Source organism: Hippocampus bargibanti, linkage group LG03 (genome assembly GCF_051943395.1).
Source record: "Hippocampus bargibanti isolate YZ-2025 linkage group LG03, ASM5194339v1, whole genome shotgun sequence".
NCBI lineage: Eukaryota > Metazoa > Chordata > Actinopteri > Syngnathiformes > Syngnathidae > Hippocampus > Hippocampus bargibanti.
Window position 1 is genome coordinate 23121543 of NC_142736.1, and position 22244 is coordinate 23143786.

Below are 22244 nucleotides of genomic sequence, written 5' to 3' on the forward strand. Positions count from 1 at the left end.
CAGAGCCAAGAATTACGATTCCGCTTGAGATAGACATCCTCATAGTTCTCCTCTTTAATTTGTTTAACATCTGTTTCTTTAACATTGTTTATACACCCCAGCCCTCATCCGCGAGCAGAGGGCGCCTAATTCACGGTGATGACGTGTGGAAGGAGGGTATCACTTAAAACACTTAATCTGTACAATATTTGTCCTTGTCTCTCCTGATGGCTTTTATGCTACCTCCCTTTTGAAGTAAGACAGAGCTGGAGAAATGCCAGCTACTGATTATACAGCCCACATAGACATAATCGAGTAAATAACCCTACACCCTACATATATAATGACCAATGACTCATCCATCAGTGAAGTCTGTATGTCTGTATCTGGATAAGCATTGAAATGCAAAGCTTTTGTCCATCCTTTATTTGTTGTGAGCTGGCACATTCTGAATTTTAAAATATACTGTAAGTTAACTTCAGTTTGTTTTTTATTCTGTCCTTGTGTATTGATCCCAGGAAGCCACTTTACCCCAATTTCTAGCTGTAGCTGCTATTTCGTCTGCTGTGGGTCAGTTCCGTTATATGACTGAATGTTGCATCATATCAGTTTTTGTTTGTTTCAAACAGATTAAAATTCGTCGAGACACCGGCATTAGCATCAAATTGTAGAGAATGTTAAGGCCCGCAGTGGACCGTTAAAGGGAACATATTTTGGAAGCTGTACTTTTTAATTGCTTAGATACAAGTTGTTGAGTTTACGGAGTCCCTGCATGCTCATTTGGTGTGAAATGACACAACCAAGTAAATATTGTGTGTCTGGCCGTCATCCTATTTTCCAAACCATTCTAAACTTTGCCAAATTGTCATCACAGTGTATCTGATTTACCTAATACCGCTCCCACAGTTCGTCTGCCCATGGTCTGGAACCATGGCTGCAATTTCAAATCCATGTTTAACTATGTTGTCTGAAACACAAAAGTCAAAGCCAAAATGTGTCCATCACGAATAGAATAGTTTTTGCGAAGCATTAACAATTTCATTGGTGAACAACTTTGTCGATGTGTCTGAAGGGTATTCGAGTGCAGTGACGTGTCCCCTGCATGTGGCACCTAAATGGATCCACACACTCACTTGACTAGTGTAATTTAGTATCTCGGTGATAACTCATTAAATGGCACCTCTGATTGCCCATCTCGGGGAATTGATCGGCAGATGGGGCAATATTCTAAAGTTTCAGAAACATCTTCTAGTCTTATTTTTGTTCCACTCTTGTAATGCAAAACACCAACACCCCAGGTAAATTTCAGTGCCAGGCACCAAGGTAGGAAATGATTTAATATCACATTGTACAAGCTGCTAGCTAGCGCTAAGCTGAACTCGTTTCCTTTGCTCCTCTGACGGCGTGAGGCAAGTAACACTCAAAATAAAGGCAAACTGTGGATGGACTTTAGTGACTGCTGAACTGTTGAATTAAATTCTAATGATAACCGGCTAAATGTTCCAGCCATGCGCAAATGATTCCGTGTTTTGTTGTTGAATGTAGCGAGTTGTCACACGCCACATTCACTTCTCCATCATACATTTGTCGCACATATATGTGATCTGTGTGTGTGTGTGTGTGTGTGTGCATGTGCGTGTGCGTGTGTGTGTGTGTGTGTGTGTGTGTGTGTGTGTGTGTGTGTGTGTGTGTGTGTGTGTGTGTGTGTGTGTGTGTGTGTGTGTGTGTGTGTAAATCTAACACGCATTCGATATTCATTCTTAACGGCTAATTTGCAACTCAATTCGAGTCACCACCAATCCGAGTGCTCATCCCTGTTTATATTCTGTTGTTCACTTGTTAGTGAGACATCAGTACAGTTTTCATTTCACCGTTTTCTTACACCAGAATCCTGTTCAAACATCCACTACCAGCGGCCGCCTATATTGATTAAGATTAGCCTTTAAGCAATGGTTCGTCATGGCTTCGCTTCCTGCGTACCAAGAAGGAGCAAGTACTGTATGTCTGTGTGTTAGCTGCCATGGCATCTAAGGCAAATAGATCTTGGCAGTTATTACAAGCTTGCTTTGATACAACCAGTGTATTCAAAACACATTTGGATGTAATTTGTCCGAATAAAATACAAGTATCTTTTTCATCTAACAAGTATTTTTTTACAAGCATGATTGGTTTCACAGGGATTAACGTCTCTAGCAGCAGCTACAGCTGGAAGGCAGCCTCTGAACTCCACTACTAACACTAGATACATTTGCCTGACTAGTTGCTAGTTGTTTTGTGTTGTTTTGGTAGATATACATACACACCCAAAACAGCTTGTTAACACCATCCTCATGCTCGTCACAAAAGCAAAAAAAATGTGTTTCATAGTTCAGCCATCATATGTCTCAAATCAACCAACATGGTTGTGTTTGGACAATCTGGCCGGCGCAGATTACCAAATCCTGATCGTCCAAAAATTTCATGGGGTGAAGGTTAGTACTGCGACCAGGACATTCCATCCTTTCCATTCCCTTAATATAAAGGTGGTTTCTGATAAAGTCCGCTTTGCCTTGCGTGGGAATGTTGTCATCTTGGAGGAGATTCAGTCCCAGACGATGGAGGAATAGCAAAGAAACTGGTTGATTCTTCAACCTCATCTCCATATCTCTCTCAATTCTCTCTCTCTCAAGCACATCCGACTGAGCCTTGTTTTTTTTCCAGTGAAACAGACATTATTACACCACAAGAATACTCAATTGATGCAGGAATCAGCACGGCATTTTCGATGTCATCTCATCATGTTGACCCCGTGACATAAGTGAAATAGGTGGAATCTAAACTACCCACTGAACATAACTTTGCTCCATATGCTCAGGTTGCAGTGCAAGTGTCGCAAATAACACTGCAAGCAGATTGTGACAGGCGATTATCGCTGCATCACGAAACTGAAGATTGGTGGTGTGCAATCAAAATTACAGTATCTAGGCGAAAACTCTTTGGGCATGTTGTCCTGCAACACATGAGTGTAAATCTGCTGAAGACAGCCCAAGTCGTGCCAGGGTGGGCAAGCATCTTCTTGGGGTGGCTTCTTCACACCTACTCATTCCATGTCATGTGAAACTTGCCCTTCAGTTAGGGATGGTAAGGGCTCACTCCACCACCTGGTTGAATTTCCTCCTATTGAATGAGCCCTGTCCTAATCAGTCAAACACATGCCAGCTTTTAGAGCAAACGCATTCCACCCACTGTACCCTAGTCCATGATGACCCTCATGCATCGGTAGGTAAAACTAGTCACGAGCAACAGAAAACTAAGTTGTTTGGAAGTGGCAGAGTGAATGTCAAATGAGTCACGGGCATAACTCACATTTGCAGCTGCGTTGCTCTACCCTTAAATGCAGATTCATTACAAATCTAAAACCAGTAAAAAGGGACACAAACAACCTTTCCATCAGTATGAAATGTATTGCCAGGACACACTTTTGCATCAAAGAAATAATCTTCCCAACAGAAGTGTCATTACATCTGCCTGACATACTGTATTTATATTGTAAATTTCAAGACTTATGTCCCCTTTTTATTGTTGTTTTGAATTGTGCATTTTTTTCTATAACAGTGCGATTATAACCCTCATATTATATTAAGTGGTCAATTTTACCCGTTTCCATTTTTGTCTCGTCTAAATCACTGGATATCATTTCCTTTTATTTTCAGTCTTAAAATATCCTAATGGGATACAAAATAAGCTGTCTCTCTTTTCAAGTATGTTTATAACATTTCAGAAACAGTTGTTGCTGATGTCACCTATTATTTGACTGTTTTGTGTGGATTATCACATACGGATAAAAATGGCCCACAACAAAATCAACATGTTTCTTTTTCAACATAATATGAGGGTGAACATTTGTTTGATGATTTCCTTCCACCAAGAGTGCATGCATGTGTGTAGTAAATCTTAAAATCCTGACTCGGAATTGGTAATATCACAAAAAAGGATGACATTTCAGTCAGAATAGGCACTGTTGTGCCTGTGGGTTCAAAATTGTCTCTCAACAGTTTATTACATACAAGACTTTGATATTATGATACTATTGAGAAATACAAAGGTTGTCAGAAAACTTGACTTTTTCAGGACTCTACACTCTGTATAGAACAAGAAGAAAAAAAAGCTGAATGAAACTTTTTTTTTTACCTGAGGGAACCAAGTGTGAGCAGGAACGGGGCTTGAAATCACAGATGGAGGAATTTTCTAGATGACCTAGAGAGGCAGATAAGATTGAAGAAAAACACAGGAGAGGATAAATGACCATCAAGGTATATACACACTGTGCCATTTGCTCTCAGTCCTGTGTTTCCCCCAGCTTGTGTCATTCTCTGCCACCTTGTCAAGCACACACAAATAAATGCCCTGCACAATCACAAAGAAACAAATAGTTGCACTCTGAGCAAGATTCTCCCTCGCCTTGTCTGTCTGGTTGTATGCATGGATCACACTAAGTGTTTGATACAGAGGGAAATGTAAAAATTTGCATGCAAATAGACTTTACAGGCATAGCCTCATGCATCAAAACATTGTAACCACCAAAGACGAAATATGGTATCTAAGCATGCAATGTGTCGCTGCATGGAGAAGACAAAATACTCCTCCCCCTTTTTTTACCTGCTCAACTCATGAAATTACACATCTAATCAAAAGGGGACTGTATTCATCACACAGAGAAATGTACTGTGACGCATGGCATTCTTGGACTTTGTCGTAGATATTTCACGAGAGACACTTTCTTTTTCAAGTGGTGGAGCAGGTGTGTGCAGTTAGTGGCACGATAAATGTGTAGAAATATTAGCTCCCTGTTCTGGGATGCCAAACATGTCGGTGAGCAGGATTGTCTACACTTAAAAGAAAAAAAGGACATTTAAAATCAATGATGCAAAAATAACTTTTAAAAACCATCTACATACAGATAAGCTAGTTTTGTTTTTGTTTTGAAAAATCCTCAATATATATTTCAACTACAACCTGAATGACCATTGTGGACAAAGGGCTTTGAAAGTGTGTGATTTTTTTTCCTCTACACATTTTTAACAGTCTTCAATATTACTTGCAAAGAGATTGCCGGGGAATGATGTCGCGTTTATTTAAAAGTCACTGTCTCTTGGTCTGGGTCCATTTACAGATATATAAAAATACCACAGCAGGTCCCGAGCACCTCATTACCAACATAACCTGCAGCCAGTCTTTCAAGGACAACTCTCTCATGACTCCGCACATATCCTCTTCATGTCTATTTGAAGTAACAGTCACTTCCCTCTTATAAAAAAAGATGAAGAATAAAAGGCAGGGATTTATAGAAAAAGCAAAACCATTCTCGGATTGAATAAGCACCTTAATGGCTCCCTGATGTCAGTTTAATTCTGAATACGTTTAATGTTTCCACACTATCTTGCTCAGATAGAATGACAAGAGACCTACTTTTCTTGTTCTTCTTCTCTATCCTTTCACTCCCACCCCATCCCTCTTCAATTGCTGCTGTGGACTGCAAATTTCCCCATTGCGGGACGAATAAAGGTATTCTGATTCTGATTCTGATTCTGATTCCTGCTAGAAATCTGTATCAGATGTGAAATAAATTTGTGAGAATGTATGTAAAGTATAAAATGGCATGAAACAAGTTTCAATCGTGATAAAAGCTGGATTAGGGGGATGTAGAATTGGTCATTAAAGAAAACAATAATTATTCAAGTGGTTATAAAAAGTCTGTACGCCCTTGTTCACATGCCGGATTTCTGTGAGGTATATAAAAAAGGAGATCAAGATAAATAATGTTTAAACATGTTTCCACCATTAAATTAACCAATGATCTTTATTGAAACAATCAATAATTTTCAGGGGTGAAGTTAAAAAAAAGGGGGGGGCACCAAGATAATGTGGTGGGACAAGTGTACACACTAAATTATCACGAAAATGTGGCTGTCTTGAGAATTAAATACTCACATTCAAGTTCATGATAAATGCAAGTCACCATGAGCAACATTGAAGGAGCTGCAGGAATTTCTGGCAAACACTGGCTGTTTAGGACACGTGACCGCATTCTCCCATGTTCATATGTCCGAGGGTGGCAGGACGGAAGTCGGATAGAGAAACACATCTAAGACCAGCAACATTATATTTAAAAAAATAAAATAGATAAAACCAATTTGTTAAAATGCATTATTGTCAAACAAAACCAAAGTTTAACTTTTGGGTTGTAATTCCAAAATGCGTTTTTTAGCAAACAAATACTTCTAAATGGTTGCAGATGCATGTTGACTTCCATTTAACATGAGTTTGAATAGGATTGCCGAGTTCGAAATACAGTCACATTCGACCCGCGACCCTAATGAGGAATAAGCGGTACAGAAAATGAGATGAGATGAGATAAATATGAGATGAGATGAGATAAATAGATAAAAAGATAAATAAATAAATAAACAGGTAAAATAAATAAAACATTCAATAAATAAATAAATAAATAAATAAATAAATAAATAAATAAATGCATACTTGTTTGGAAATGACTGAGTTGTGTTGTACGTCGGATATGCTCATTTCGTTGTTTCAGGGCAGAGGAAATGAGTGTGGTCTCGCCAGGGTAGAGAGATTACACTAATGACTTTGAAAGCGGCCTCGTGTGCCGCTCCTTTTGACCTCAACTCATCCTTGGCCCTAGAAGGTGACAAGGTGATACTTACACATGTACATGGGTACAGAAAAACACTCGTGTTCACGTCTGCTAACGTCTCCTCATCGTGCATGATTTAAAGACAAAAAAAAAATTTCCAAACGCACAAGCCTTCTCCAGTTACTGTAGTTTCTTCCGAAGCTTTTAATGACTTAATAATTTCACTTTCCCCACATTTTGACTGTGAATTGCAATATCGCGCCACAGATTCAACTCTTTTTCTTTTTCAACAAGATCAGTTTTCAGGCTTTTAAACGCCGCAATGACGTAAGAGTTATTGGGCTTAATGTTTGTATATGTTCAGTTCCAAAAAAGTGTGCATGTTTGTTGTTACTTTCCCTCAAACAGTGTGTGCCAATGAGGAAACCACCAAAACGAGAAAGCAAAAAGAGTTGAAAGAGGACATTTTAACCAGAAACCAGATTGTAATTTTTTGACATAGCACGAAAAACCCACCGCAAATGGCTATAAAATAAATGAAAGAAAACCCAACTATTCTAAAGATTCCTTTGCGTTTGCCTCTCTGAATGGAAACAAAAGAGAACAAATATCCATCGATTCAAAAGCCTTATAACTAAACATTGAAAATAGCAGCACTGCATCTCTGATCAAATAGATGTAATGAGATACAGTGAGGAAGAAGGAGAGCAACTTGGCCGTGACTTGCCTAGCATGTGCACGCATGCAAAAGAACCGACAGCGGCACAGCTGCACGGAGCTACACTCTCAATTTATCATCCCTACATCGCAGGAGCTAGTGGGCCACACGACTATTAATCATCAGCAAAACCATTTAATTCAACACAAGCCCAACTATTATCTCAGTCCCCCCCCCCCCCTCCTGCCGGCTGCTCAAAGCAGCATACACCTCACTGGTATAAAAGCAGACATGCAAGTGTTGGTTTGTAAAAATGTGTGATTGCGAGTGATGCACTTTTTTTATGACCAAATTTTGACTAATATAGTGCCTCACATGCAGCCTTGCAGAGGCGCATATCTTAGTTTTCATGAAAAAAAAGTGCAGGACCCAAAGTGGTCAAAAGTTTGCACAATAATGATAAAAATGAAGGACTAACTGACTGATAGTTGGTTTATCTGACTAATTGTCCCGAAACAATGGAGAAAAACATTGCCCATCAGACTTGCTTTGTTGCACAAGTTGCATGAGTTTCCCGCATGTGAGAACAAGTCCTTGTAGAGAATTCATGCTGGGTTACTTTTATAGGAACCCCCCCCCCAAAAAAAAATAAAATAAATAAAATAAAATAAAATAAAATACAAATAAATAAATAAAGTTGATGCCCAAAAATTGACAAAAATACAGGATTGTTTTTTTTTATGCCTGCTATTATTGGCACATTTTGCAGCGCCCCCTCCCATGACATGTCCATCCCCTCCCTACAGCCAGCAAGCCCCCACGCCCACACGCTCGGACTCTGCTCCGAGCCATCCTTCAGGCTTCTGACAAACAGGATGGAGTGGAATTGAAAGATCCATAAATAACAAAATGAATATGGAGTACACACACTGGAACCCCCCCCCAAAAAAAAAAAATAATAATAATAATAATCTGACAACAATCTAGCAGCAAGAAACATGACGAGAGGGAATACGCAAATTACATGTCTCTAAAATAAAACACAGTACATGTATTATATGCATGCTTAATTAGACGCACATACACCCCCCCCCCCCACACACACACACATCCGTATTCATGGGGGCATGCAATTAAAAAAATACTGACACCCGATATGAGAGAAAAAAGTTACTGTATTTACAAATGTATAAAAAATACTTAGATATAACTATGCTTTTTTCTTCAATATATTTTGATTTGTAGACCATTTCCATTGATGTGAACTTCTAAATGGACTTGCTCTTAAAGAAAGAGTTTTCCAGAGTTAATATAGAATAGGAAATGTCTGGATAAAACTGCCACATGTATCATTAAACAACAATAAAAACCAGTCCATGAATTAATCATTGTGGTCTGTGGTTCTCTTGTGTGTATATTTAAATCCTGACATGCAGGATATCTCTGTTTTTAATCAGTTTAACGTGTACGGTGTTCGCATTTTTTTTTATTGGGGGGGGGGGGAATAATTTGGGATAAATACCAGCTGGTAAAACCATACTCATGGGTGAGCAGTGGGAACAACAATACTTTAAGAAAATAACTGTCTTTGATTGTGCTGAAAAAAATTATGATGTTTATTTTTCCTTTCTTTGATCACAGTGAAAATTTAAGGACCGGTTTCCAAAAAAAGTGAGAAACGTATTGAAGGCAATTATACATTTATTGCATATCATTTAATTGTATGAAATGACAAAACGAGCACATATGAACATCACATATGGTTAGTTGAGTGAAATCATTTTGCGCAGCAAAATATTTATTTATATATATATATATATATATATATATATATATATATATATATATATATATATATATATATATATATATTTATTTATTTATTTATTTATATGGATGTATGATGAAAGAATAAATCACATATTTTCAAAAAGAGCTCCCTCTTATTGTTTTTTTCAAATGCAGGGTATCAATCCCTGACCATCTAACAATGTCCAGACATTATCAATTGTAAGAAATATTGCTTTTCAAATATTGAGTTTGTTGAATTCAGCACATCTTCTTTCCTGAAGTGATAATGAAAGTATTGCAAGTCACAAAATACCTCATCTGGGCCAAATAACTGGAAAAGTGTTGTTCTTAACTCCCTATAATCATGATGACAGGCCAGGGTGTTTAGTGCACTGCACTCATTATACTTCAGCCTCTTCACAAATCTCCTTTGAATGCATGACAAGCTCAAACGTTGAAACAAACTTTGATTTTTGAAAATAGTGGCCAAAGCAGTTCTCTCTCATATGTTGCACGTGTACGATCCAATTCTGCTCACGGCATCCGCTTAAACAGAGCCGGTCACATTTAAGTAAGTCCAAATGTTTTGTTTTGCCAACTATATGAGTCATCTGCACACTTCAACTAGTGTTACTTTTTTTGTCGATTCAACTTCAATTTATAAAACTTTGGACTTTATATTACACTTTTATCTGTTGTCAAATGCAGATGTATGCTTAAATAATATATATATTTTTAAATGATTTTCCAACACCTGTGAACCATGAAGGATCTCCGCTCATCCACTTCCGTCATATACATTGCACCCTTAAGACATTTTGTAACGGTGCACTTCAACACAGCTGAAACACCATCGCACAGTATACAGGTGGGAAGTCCTGTCACTTTTTTGGTAGAGCTGTGCCAAAAAAGTGAGCAGGCATAAATGAAAAATATGAATGCCATGCTGGAGTCATCTTGTAAAATAATAACACTTTGAAAAAAAAGACATAGCACAGAAAAATAAAACAGTATTAAAAAAAACAACTGACATGTCCAGCATGCAGAATAGTTCAATAACTCTGAAAATACAATGAATACATAAAGTCTCTGAAGAACCAAATGCATGAAATGGCTGGCGACCCTCCAAGTTTGGCAACAAAAAAAAAAAACAAATAAAAAGAACGCATGAATGCACTTTAACAAATATCTGAACACTGTTTTCAAACTTAAAATAAAGACATGTTAAAGAGCAAGGTAAGTGCATGCATGCAGTTGCTGAACTAAGCTGGTTCCAAATCAGACTCTGCAAATCTAATGAGGGTAGAGAACTATAGTGACAAATGGGATATTTGAAAATATAAATGTAAACTAAATGAGAATTATGTGAACACACAAACACACTGTGCTTCATGGATAAACCCAAAAACCGGTTTCAATTGTGGATTGGGGATTGGCGGGGGCCAAATGGTTCTTATTTGGCATTTGCACCAAAGTGGGGGAAAGAGGTGAAAAAAGTTCAAAGTTTTAAAACGTGGCTGAGTAATTCGTCATATTTTTTTCACCTTTTCTTTACTTTTTTTGGAGGGTAGGGGGTCGCGAATATGTGCAGACTCACATGAAAAACTCCGGAGATGAAGGGTTGTTGTCGCTGCTCGAGCCACTTTCTCTGAAGCCGTTGCCGATGAGCTTCTCATACTTTTCTTTGTACGCGTCCCTCTCCCGGACCAGCCTGGAGATTTCCTGCTTGAGGTGCTCCACTTGCTGCACCAGTTGCGTCTTCTCGCCCTCCAGGACGTGCCGCTGCTGGACGCGCTTGAAGCGACACGACTGCGCGTATCCTCGGTTCTTGAGGGTCCTCCTCTTCTGCTTGAGCCGGATCACTTCTTCCTTGCTGACCCCGCGCAGCTGCCGGTTGAGCTCCCGCACGGACATGGTGACCAGCTGCTCGTCTGAGAAACGGTCGTCCAGGCGCATGTGCGGGTGGTGATTTGCCCCGCCGTTGGACTGGACGCCCGGCGCCTGGTGGTGATGGTGGTGGTGGTGCCCGCCACCTCCACCCCCGCCGCCTCCTCCTCCGCCACCTCCCCCGGTCCCGCCATGGTTTTGATGATGGTGGTGGTGGTGCTGAGCCCCGTTCTGAGCAGCAGCCGCGGCGATGACCGCCGACACGACGGCCGCGGCTGAGCCCATCTCCTCCCCGGCCATAGCGCCCCCCGGGCCGGCTGCGCCCGCGAACTGCTGGCCTCTGGCGTAGCCATCGAACGACTGGAGCTGGTGGCTGCTGTTGATGAGCGCCTCGACCGCGTCCTCGGGGCTGAACCCCAGCGCCTCTGGATTGAGTTGCTGTTGGTAACCGGACATCCAGTAGAAGTCCTCGATGTGTGTCTTCTGCTCGCTCCCCGAGCCCGGACTGGGCGCCGAGAAGCTCGGGGAGGGGGGCTCAGAGCTGCAGGGCGTGCTCATCGGCGTGGAAGACAAGGATCCCCCGGCGATGAGGCGGCTGCACTGGCTGATGGTGCGATCGGGCTCGACCGGCTCCTTTTTCACTTCAAACTTCATCAGATCGAAGTCATTAACATATTCCATGGCCAGGGGACTGGTGGGCAGGTCGGAGTTGCTCATTGCCAGCTCTGATGCCATCCTCTTGCTGCTGCCGCTGCTGCTGCTCACAGTCCTCCAGACCGGCTGAAGAGCGGCCGTTGCGACCGGTTGGCTGGCGAGAACGTGAGCCACCTTGAGAGACTTTGTCAAAAGCGTCACAAACAAGAGTTTCTAAGTCGTCCTGGTTCGGACTACTTTGGCCGTCGCTCGGCGGAGGCGCACACACACCGGCCTGGGTGTCGCGCACACGAGGAGCGAAGTCCCTTCTCGGCGCGCGTGTTGTATTTGAAACATTTAACACAACTTTTTACGCGCTTTTTTTTCACGGAGACATCGCCACCCCGACGAAGCCGGCTGCAAGCAAGCGAGCGGAGCCTGGACACGGGAGCGATTTTTTGAGGCAGGCATCACACATCAGTTGAGTTTAAGAGCTTTCCAGATCACGTGACGTCAGGCTGCAAGTGGGAAATTGTCTCGGACGAGGAGCCAATGGGGTCGCATACTCGTATATCTAATTAACATATTAGTCGACTACAGAAGGCAAACTCCCCCCGCCCCCCTCGTGTCAACTGTCAAATGGCCGTCAGCTGGCACTCAGCTGGCATTCTGAATACCCAAACAACTTTTCTCTACTACAGTTGTTGCATTGACCTCAGTGGAAAGACGTGGATTAATTCACATTCCGAAACCGATGGATCACTTTTTTTATTATTTACCGTTTGAATGTCGGACGGCTGTCATCGTTTATAGTTGACTTTTGTAACTTCTAAACTACTGTATGCACATACGTTTAGATATGTTTTACTTTGTTAACGTTTTTAATACAGTAAAACATTTGACCTATATGCATTTTTTGTATTGTTCATATTGCAAAAAAGAAAGGGTTTTAGAAAAACTGTCAATTCAGCAGCGCGCTGCTTGCATTTGTGTACTAACTCAACACTGCCACCTTTTGGACATATCAGGGATTAAAATATTTTCACCAAATTCCCTCACATACTCCATCCATCCATTTCCCAGACTGCTTTACCCTCATTAGGGTCGCGGTGGGCGGGATTGCTGGAGGTTATCCCAGTCGATTTCGGGCACTTCCAGCCAATCACAGGGCACACATAAACAAACAAACAAACAAACAAACAAACAAACAAACAGTCCCTCTCATACCTCAGGACAATTTGGTGTGTTCAACCATGCATGTTTTGGGACGACCCTGTAAAAACCCACACAGCCCCGGGGAGAACATGCAAATGCCACACAGGGAAGCCAGGGTGGGAATCAAACTCACAACCTCTGAAATATGAGGCCGGTGTGCTAACCACTCGGCAGCCAGGCCACCCCTCACATACTCATTAATTAAAAAGAAAGACCAAGAAAAATGTAAAAATATTTATATTACAGTTTGGCTTTCTTCAATGCAAAAGCCATGTTTACATGTTGGCATTATTGGACTGTCAAAGATGAATATATATTATTGTGCATGAACCCGGTGTTCCATCCAAACTGATATCATGGCCCATGGCCATAAAATTCTTTATCTAACCACTGGCTCGTCGTGTTGCCAAGCAGTCGCATAATCTGCTCACTTTCATTGCACTTTATCTCAGTTCAGAGGTCTCTGACTTTGACTTGACTTGTGTGTAAGACAGCCATCAAACTTCTGTATGGTTTGTGGCACTTATTATATTCTCACCGCTATGTCCTCAGCCATGAAGTGATCATTCGACACATGTGGATAAAGTTGTTGGCATTTCTCTGTTGATGGAAAAAAAACATAATGATCAATGGGTGAGAATAAAACCTGTGTCTATTCTGGAGCGTCCTAAATTAAATACTGAACATATGTTAAAGAAGGCAAAATTTATCACTCAAAGAACTCAACTCAGCTTCGAAGGTTAAACAGCTTACACCTATGCTTTGATTGAAATGATCCACCCCGACAACCAGTGTACTGGAATGAAATATTAAGTAAAGATAATCATTATTTTTTCAAGCCTTTTTCGTGACTTAAATGTGATTCTGTTGCACCACAAAAAAATAAAGCTGCCTGATTTTCAGTTCCAGTATTTTTTTATTTTCTACTTTGGCGATGATTGTGGGTTTTTTCTTTTATTCAGAGTTGGGTTGTCTGCCAGAAATTTTACCCAGCTGTTGCAAAATAAGCTGTCAACAGTTATTTGTTGAAGTGAATCACTTGGGAGTTTCAGCGACCTTGAATGGGGTTTACCTAATTAATAAATAAATCTCAGTGGAACAACTTTGTTGCCTGGCGTATACTGGCTTGGTGCTTGAGATTGCGCAATGCATTTTTTTGGATACAAAATTTCCTCCTTCACTCTGCTTATTCTCACGCAATAACAGGACCAGGAAGGCATTACATTCATGTGGAATGTCGTGTTGTTTGCATGAGTTCCCTATTGTGTGCGACTTAATGGCAAAAATGCAATAAACGGCCTGCACAAGGTGCATTCACGAAGAATGCCGCAGGAGAGAGGAAGTGACAGACATATAATGCTTTTAAACTCTTATTTCTTTACGATGGGAGAGAATGCGTTATTCACCACCCTCTCACTATTGCGGCCGGTTATGTTAACCTGTTCCTTTTGGTAGGTAGCAAGTGACATCTTCCCACTTCGATATTAACTCATTCACTGCCAGACCATGTGAAAAATGTAAAAAATACAAAGTAGCAACAGAAAACCAAGTGTAAAAGTCCGCCAAGGTTAAACAAACACGTACACAATGCATGCTGCAACCAAGCAGCAAACAAACAATGAATCGGCACTGGATGATCGTGCCAGGTGTCATTTTAAGTGTCATTGATTATAACGACCAGCACCTGCGAGGCTGCCGACAGGGCTGACGTCGCTACCCGCTGTTCGCCAATCTGATCGGGACGACCAGCACCTGTGCAGGTGCAGGCGGGGCCGACAGCGCCCCCCGTTGGTCGCCAACCAGATCATGACAGTACCCCCCCTTCAAGGGGCTGCTTCCAGAAGTCTCAACAGTCTCCCAAAAAGGTCCACTCGCCAGGGAACGGTCGGTGGAGAGGGCAACCGCTGCCTCTCCAGCATACGACGGGCGGCGGCCTGATGGGAACGGGACTCGGCCTGGGGTGGACGAAGACGCGGCACGGATCGTCGTGGGCGTGAGTGCGATCCCTCTCGCACGTTCACGCGACGGCGCATGGCTCTGCGTGGACGTCGAACTGCCAGGCGCAGAATGGCACCCCGTACGGCCGTATGGGACCAGGTCTCGGCCGGACGCCGACGTGGGCGTGAACTGCTCCGGGGGAACGAGACCAGTCCAGAGCCGCTCCGGGATCCAGCGGTGAGTGGGGTCTCGGACTGACATTGACTCGGACGTTGCACGGCTCGTCGTGGATGAGACTCAATTCGTCATGCACGACGACAGCGTGGCTGGACGTGGGCGTGCAATGCCAGTCACCCAGTGTCACCCTGGACGGCCACCTGGAAGGAGGTCTCGGCCGGACGTTTACGTGGACGTTGCGGCTCGTCGAGTGACGCGATTCAAACGCGACGAGGCTTTCGCTAACGTGGACGTAGCATTGCCAGGCACAGGGTGGAAATGAGACGGGTCCGATGTACCTGCGGGATCCGATGGTTGGCCGATTCATTCTGTCACGGTTTTGCGGGGTGGTGATGGCGGGTTCGGGTCCACTCCAGTGCCAGGGTGTTTGACATTGTCACTCAAGTTCCAGGACCCACAGTGGTACCTCGGTTCTCGACGATAATCCGTTCCAGAACCCTGTTCGAAAACCGATTTGTTCAAACACCGAAACCATTTTTCCCATTACAAATAATGTAAATAATAATAAAGTTTTCATCCGTTCTAACCCCCTGAATGTTTACCTTTTTAGTACAGTATTTTATACATTCTTTTATGTATAAAATTGCACATTAAAATGCTGACCAACACATAAAAATCAATGTCTATCTCAGAAAATGTTAAGCAAAATGGCAAAGACATAAATAACATAGACATGTAACCCAGGCTAATCATACGTTCGTAAAGAAAAGAATTATGAATAGGATTTTTTACCCTTGTGGTGGTCAGCAGAAGGCGCAGGTGGACGGAGGAAGGAAATTTGTTGTTTGGAACGAGAGTCCCCTTCCATAAAAATTTCGAGGAGCTCTTCTGTCTCACACGGGTGCTCACACATTCAAATCTCTTTGCTACGGATGACTCGGCTACAGGATGTTCTTTTCTCTTAAAATATCTATCCAATGACACTTGCTCTCACTCCCATAGCCACATCACTAGATTTCACAGCCTCCCTATTCTTTAATATCGTACTGATCGTAGATTTCACCATGCTGTATTTCCTACCAGGGGTGTTCAATACGTCGATCGTGATCGACCAATCGATCTCCAAGGTACTATTGGTAGATCGCAAGACAAGGTGATGTGACATTGTCAGGAACTGACATTAAATCAAGTGGAGTTATTTTGAAAAAAACTCGACGTCAGCCAATCAGCCATCCCTTTATTTGATTGATACACCGGAGAACCAATCAAATGACATCTCATTGAGAGACTCCCTGCGAGCTCAAACAACACCCCTTCGTTGCAAAGTGAACAAGGATGTCGTTAGTTACATCCTAATTTTTCGCTCGTTTTTTCCCCTTAAACGTAAGATAGAGTATAAAAAAGTGGAAGAGCTGGACCAAGTAAGAAGAAAAAACGTAACACTTTAATACGGAATGAGAGGATGACTTTTTTTCGCGATGCCATTTTCAAGTGCGGTTGTCTCGTCTGCCAGTTATCACAGTGAACTCAGGTAATGGCAAACAATTTACAGAATTATATTGTGTTGTGCAACATATGCGGATATACATCAACATAAATTACAATAATCTTCACTATATTTCTCAATAAATATAATGAGTAGATCATTTTGACTTGATCATTTCAAAAGTAGCTCCCTTGCTGAAAAAAGTGTGAGCACCCCTGCCCTAGCCCGATCAGACACTCGCACACCTCCTTCATATTTTGCGATTATTTCTTTCTTAAATGCAATAGTTGTACGCACTACTTTTCTTTTTTAACTTGTAGCAGCACTTACTTTCTTTGGAGGCATGATGATTATGGGCTAAAACTCTTCATACCCCTGTATTAAACACGAGAGCAAAATGCAGAATGTCCGCTAGCGACAACAGTTGGTCACGAACAGAGCGATACACCCGTACGCCGCTCAGCATCCCACCCTCGCGTACGCACTCACGCGTCGTAACGGCGTTCGAACTCCGATTGTTGTTCGAACTACGAAGCAAGAATATCTGGAATATTTTGTTCGAACTCCGATTTGTTCGAACTGTGAGTCGTTCGAAAACCGAGGTACCACTGCATTGAGTTTTAGGACTAAATAAGCATTCAATTCAGCGTGAGAAATAATAGACTCTCCTCTTTCATCAGAAAAAAGAGTCAATTCCTAATTATATGGGTTTGGCGTTATCTGAGGTATTATTATTAAATGCTCATCACGTTTTCTCTTGTCTCAGTTTGTCCCATGTTGCCTTCATGATTTTATCTCAAATATTCTTGGACTCTTTCATTTGTAAAGTTTACCATATTGGTTTTGAGTACCGGTCAGCGCCAAACTTAATCAACAATGGTGAAAGACGTACCCTGTGTTTTTGTGTTGCCTCGTCAATACAATGCCCCGAGTTTTGGATTGCAACACAATTTCCGATAAAAGCCTATTGTTTCTATTTCCACTCGGTTACCCTGTCATCTGTTTGGGCTTACCTGCGCAGCAGTGCCCCCGCTCCCTGGGGTATGACCACAGTACAGCGAGACTAAAACAAAAACGAAGGTTGTGCTCATTAGTCATGACAGTAGAAAGTGGTGGGCCTAAATTAGCTGCTTTTGTGTTGTTGAAGTTATTGATGATGCTGGGCGAGATAGATGTGTATGGAAAGGAGAGGGACGGTATCGAGGCACTGAATTCATACGATGTGAAAAAAAGAGAGTTAACAGTGTTGTATTCTGCACAGTATCAGAAGTGTCTCAGATTTTTGTCATTTGAGAAATTCAAGTACAGTGATACCTCGGTTTACGAACGCTTTAGCTCATGAACTGTTTGCCTTAAGAACATGTGCGAGAATCTAATCTTGGCATACAAACTAGTTTCCGGTGGATGAACCAAACCACACAGCGCCACGGTGGCTGGAGGACTAGTTTTCCACACTCCCTTTGAGTGCAGACATGGTTTGTTATCAAGTGGAATACTTTTGATATTATGGGACTGAAAAAGACCTCTCCACGGGTTAGTGTTCAGCCGAGAAGGACACAAAAGAAAATTACGGTCGAGCAGAAGAAGGGGATCATCGAAAAACACGAACGGGGTGTGCGTTTGTGCGACTTAGCGTCCCGGTACCAATACGCTATGTCGACCATTGCTACGTGTGGCTAAGGGTGTTTCTGTGTTGTCCAAGCAACGGTCTCAGGCAATTAGAAGAGGTTGAAAACCTTCTGTTGATTTTGATTAACGAAAAGCAGCTACCAGATGACCGTGTGAGTGAGGGTATTATCGCCGAGAAAGCATGGCAACTTCACTCGGATATCATCAAGAGGCAACTACAAATAAAATGACTTTATAATACAGTATCGTTTATGTCTTTAATTACAATACAATATCACATTTATTACACATAAGATAAGGTAGATTTTGAGTAGTTTTAAGGCTTATTCATGAGAAAATTCTGTTTTATTCAGACCTGGAAACGGATTATTCTCATTTTTTTATGTTTTTTTAATGCGAAATAAATGTTTGGCAGCCTTACACCCGCATTCTGGGAACCAATTAAGTTCGTAAACTGAGGCATCACTGTACCTCCGAAATGATAGCAACCACGTTATCTCGGAGAATATTACTCAAGCACTTCACCTTTCCCCCCTCCTCTTTGTCATTGTTTCCGTAACCATTTATCACAAACTCCAGAAGGAAAACACTGTAACTATTAAAACATCTGCAAAATAGGAAAAATAAAAAACTAAATACATACTGAAACTGAATCCAAAACACAAAAAATGTCAAAACACAAATTCTAAAGCCCATGTACTCTTTCACCATTGATTTTTTGGTGTGTTAATGGGTAAAAAAAGAGAAGATAAATATAGTTGCTTAATATTTTGAATTTCTGCTTTGTTTTAATTCTGACAGTCGCATTGTCATATGATGCATATGACAATTTTTTTGAATTTATCTTTATCTACAGATTTTAAGCAAATGGAGAGAGCATTTAATGGAGGATAGTCGTGCTTAAAATCTTTTGGAATTCCAACATGATGTCACTCTATTCGCACACTTCTGCTATCTTCTCCAAGGCTACATTTGTGTATTCATCCCTGGCTGCAACAATACAAATTATGAAGCTGAGTTTGTATCCCTTATGTGTGAATACCCTTTGCAATGAATAAAAAACTTACACAATTAATTTGACTGTGAAGACTGTCACTGAAATGTGAATTTGAGGCCCGGTCTCCTTAACAGTATTCGATGATATACGTGATTGAATGGAAAGAGCAGAGGTCACGAGTTGTTTGTTGTATGGTCGGTAGTCAATCTCGATGCGTGTATGCGTATGTGTCTCCAAACAACTATCTAATCAGCTCCTTTGCATTCCATCACCTTCGCATTCAAGCCTTAACACGAGCCCATTACAATATCAGTTCTGAAGACAACCCTCCAGCTGATAATACCACTGCACATATAAGATTAAACATCACTCAACTTTTGAAGAGAACACAACTCCCGTTATGTAGTTGTGCATAGCTTAAAAAAGACACAACTTGTATTTGTGCCTGCAAAACATTGCTCCCTTCCTGGACAATTTCATCAGCAGTCGAGTGAGAACAACAAAGCTGCAATATTAATTTTCACCTGAGCAATAGAATGTGGGCACAGTCATGTCATCATGACCCAGATCCATTAGTCTGAGGCAGGGTTAGGTTGAGGAGGGAGCAACAACGGATCGAGCGGAAAACAGATCCTGGACTCTCAACTGGATTTTAAGATGGCCTATTCTGCATTGGCTCTGTGTGACGGAAGGATTTTTGTTCCAAGATTTTTGTTCCTCATGTTAAGTGAGCAGACCCGCACAAACAAATTACACATTTACACCCCCACTTACCCACCAAACCAATGTGGACTAAGTTGCAAATGTATAAGCTTGCTCACAAACGTGGCCTGCCAAGTCTGATCACCTGTTGAATAATCAAACACAATGAGTCCATACTGAGCCATAATTACACTCAAATAAACATAAAACATTGGTTTACTGTCATGTGTAAGTTAATGTGTTTCGAACGTAATGATATATGAACCCTTGGATAGATTTCCAAGGTTATCACCTCAGGTCCTATGTGCATTCACGTGACTTAGACTTCACAACAGAAGGCATCCGTGTGTGTGTGTGTGTGTGTGTGTGTATGTGTGTGTGTGTGTGTGTGTGTGTGTGTGTGCGTGTGCGCGTGTGTTTGTATGTGTGAATGTGTGTGCATGTTTGTGTGTATGTGTGTTGTTTCCACGTTCACCCACGTGTACATCTTTCCGCATCATATTTGCAATTTATCACAAGTATATATATAAGTATATATATGTGTGTGTGTGTGTGTGTGTGTGTGTGTGTGTGTGTGTGTGTGTGTGTGTGTGTGTGTGTGTGTGTGTGTGTGTGTGTGTGCGCGTGTGTGTGTGCATGCGTGTGTGCGTGTGTGTGCATTCGCGGGTTAATGCTTAAACAATCCCAAAGAGTGCATGTCCCTTTTCAGTGGGGTGTATCAAATTATTAAAATAGTTCATAACTGTGAACAAATAAAGACAAACGGTGTATTTCACAGTTAGCTAGCTAGCGTTTAGAAATGAAGGAAAAATGATGCCCATTTCAAGGTAAGACAAGAGCATTGTCATCAAATGGTCTAGTAGTTTAACTTTATTTGAATTCATTGTGCCAATGACCCATTTTATGTTTGCCTTAGTGGTGTACACTTCCACTTCTGGGTTAAGTGCAAGCTTGCGCGTCTGGCTTCCACTGCTCACCCACAGAATAAAAAATCTTCTTATCCTGTGACTGTAAAGCGTCCTTGAGAGTTTTGGAAGGTGATTATAAATTACTATTATAATTAAATGCCTTAAAATGATCTCTCACTTGTAATAGCGGAAAAATAAATTAATTTGACTTGCATTGTACTGTAGTTACAGGAAATAACGGCCACCATATTTTGTTGAAAGTACATGTAGATAGAAGGACAAAGATGAAGAAAGTGTTTGGCCCAACAGTCCACAGATCACATTGTATAACACAGGGGTCACCAACTTTGGTCCTCAAGTGCCCATGCCCTGCCTCTTTCCCAGCTCTCCCATGAACAACACATTCATTCATTCATTCATTCATTCATTCATTCATTCATTCATTCATTCATGCATTCATTCATTCAATAATATGATTGTATGAATGCTGCTTCAGAGCTGCTTGATGAGCTGATCACCATGTTTTTGGAAGTGTGGGAGGACACTGGAGGACCCGAAGAAAACCCACACAAGCACGTAGAGATCATGCAAACTCCTCACAGGGAGGCCGCAGCCAGGATCACATCTGCACTGTGAAGTTGGCGTGCTAACCACATACAACCTGGCAGCTTTTCAAATAACATGTTTTTTTTTTTTTTTTTTTTGTTAATGAAAAAGTATCCTGCTGGCCATAGATTTACCCACATTCTCGTCACATCTGACCAATAAAAACCAAACGTGTCACAGTCAAACAATGAAACAGTTCGAATCTGCCCTCATTCTAAATATTCGGCCATTTGCAGTTGGGGTGCGCACACCTGAAGTATGTGCGGGCCGCCTGAGATGGAAGTTTTTGGCAAGAGATTATTTGGCAAAGCGTAATGTGGCTGCGTAAGGAGCAACTGATAGTAAACAACAAAACAAGAGAGGTTGAGAACGGCACAGGAGGCTACTGTGTAACTAGTTGCCTTGGGCATTGTTTCGCGGTGAAAAAAAAGGCTTCTGGTGGTGTTTCGATTAAATAACGTGAAAGCTTTTGTCTTGTTGTATTTTTATTTTTTTTTTTCTCTATCCATTTGGTGACTGACCTCTTCTGTTGCAAATATCTCATGTTGTCACATGAAGACCTAGAGTTAATATGAGCTAATATTTAGCGGTCGGAAAGGTTTGGAGGATTTAGATAAATCTGCACGATTCGGAGATTGACCATTTTCTCATTGTGGTGAAATTTAGATTCCACGGTACTATCATCTGCTGAATGATTAACTCACAGACATGGTATTATCTTTGGTTTTCATTCTCTAAATGCATTAATTGGCGCTTATAGTCAGGACACTGAATGGGATCACCTCTTCAGTGTATTTGTCGATACCAAGGCAAGCGATTGACCGAAGAAATATATACAGAACAGTTGCTGTCATTGAACAGAAGCGACTGCTCGGCTTTAAAGAATTACCACCTTAGATAATCACTGACAAAGTCTTCAATGTAATGCACAGCATCATGATTTTGTTAACTGGAGCGATATCAGACAGATTCCCATTCGTAAATCGGTAACCTGCAGCTCA

At 41.5% G+C, this 22244-nt stretch overlaps 1 protein-coding gene across 3 annotated transcripts in view; it reads right to left on the reverse strand.

Moving 5' to 3' along the window:
- Positions 1-12629, reverse strand: part of mafa (MAF bZIP transcription factor a) — a 70562-nt gene extending 57933 nt beyond the window's left edge. For 2 of the 3 annotated variants that reach the window (XR_016114490.1, XM_088992647.1), the window contains exons 1-2: positions 10663-12628; positions 4150-4215 (exon numbers count right to left, since the gene is read on the reverse strand). Coding sequence is in view for 2 of the 3 variants with exons in the window: in XM_088992647.1 (XP_088848773.1) it covers positions 4188-4215; positions 10663-11687 (1053 nt within the window). In the remaining variant the exon portion in view is untranslated. Of the gene's footprint in view, positions 1-4149; positions 4216-10662 lie in introns of all 3 variants that reach the window. The other variant, XM_088992648.1, reaches the window with a different exon arrangement.
- Between the last annotated feature and the right edge of the window lie 9615 nt (positions 12630-22244).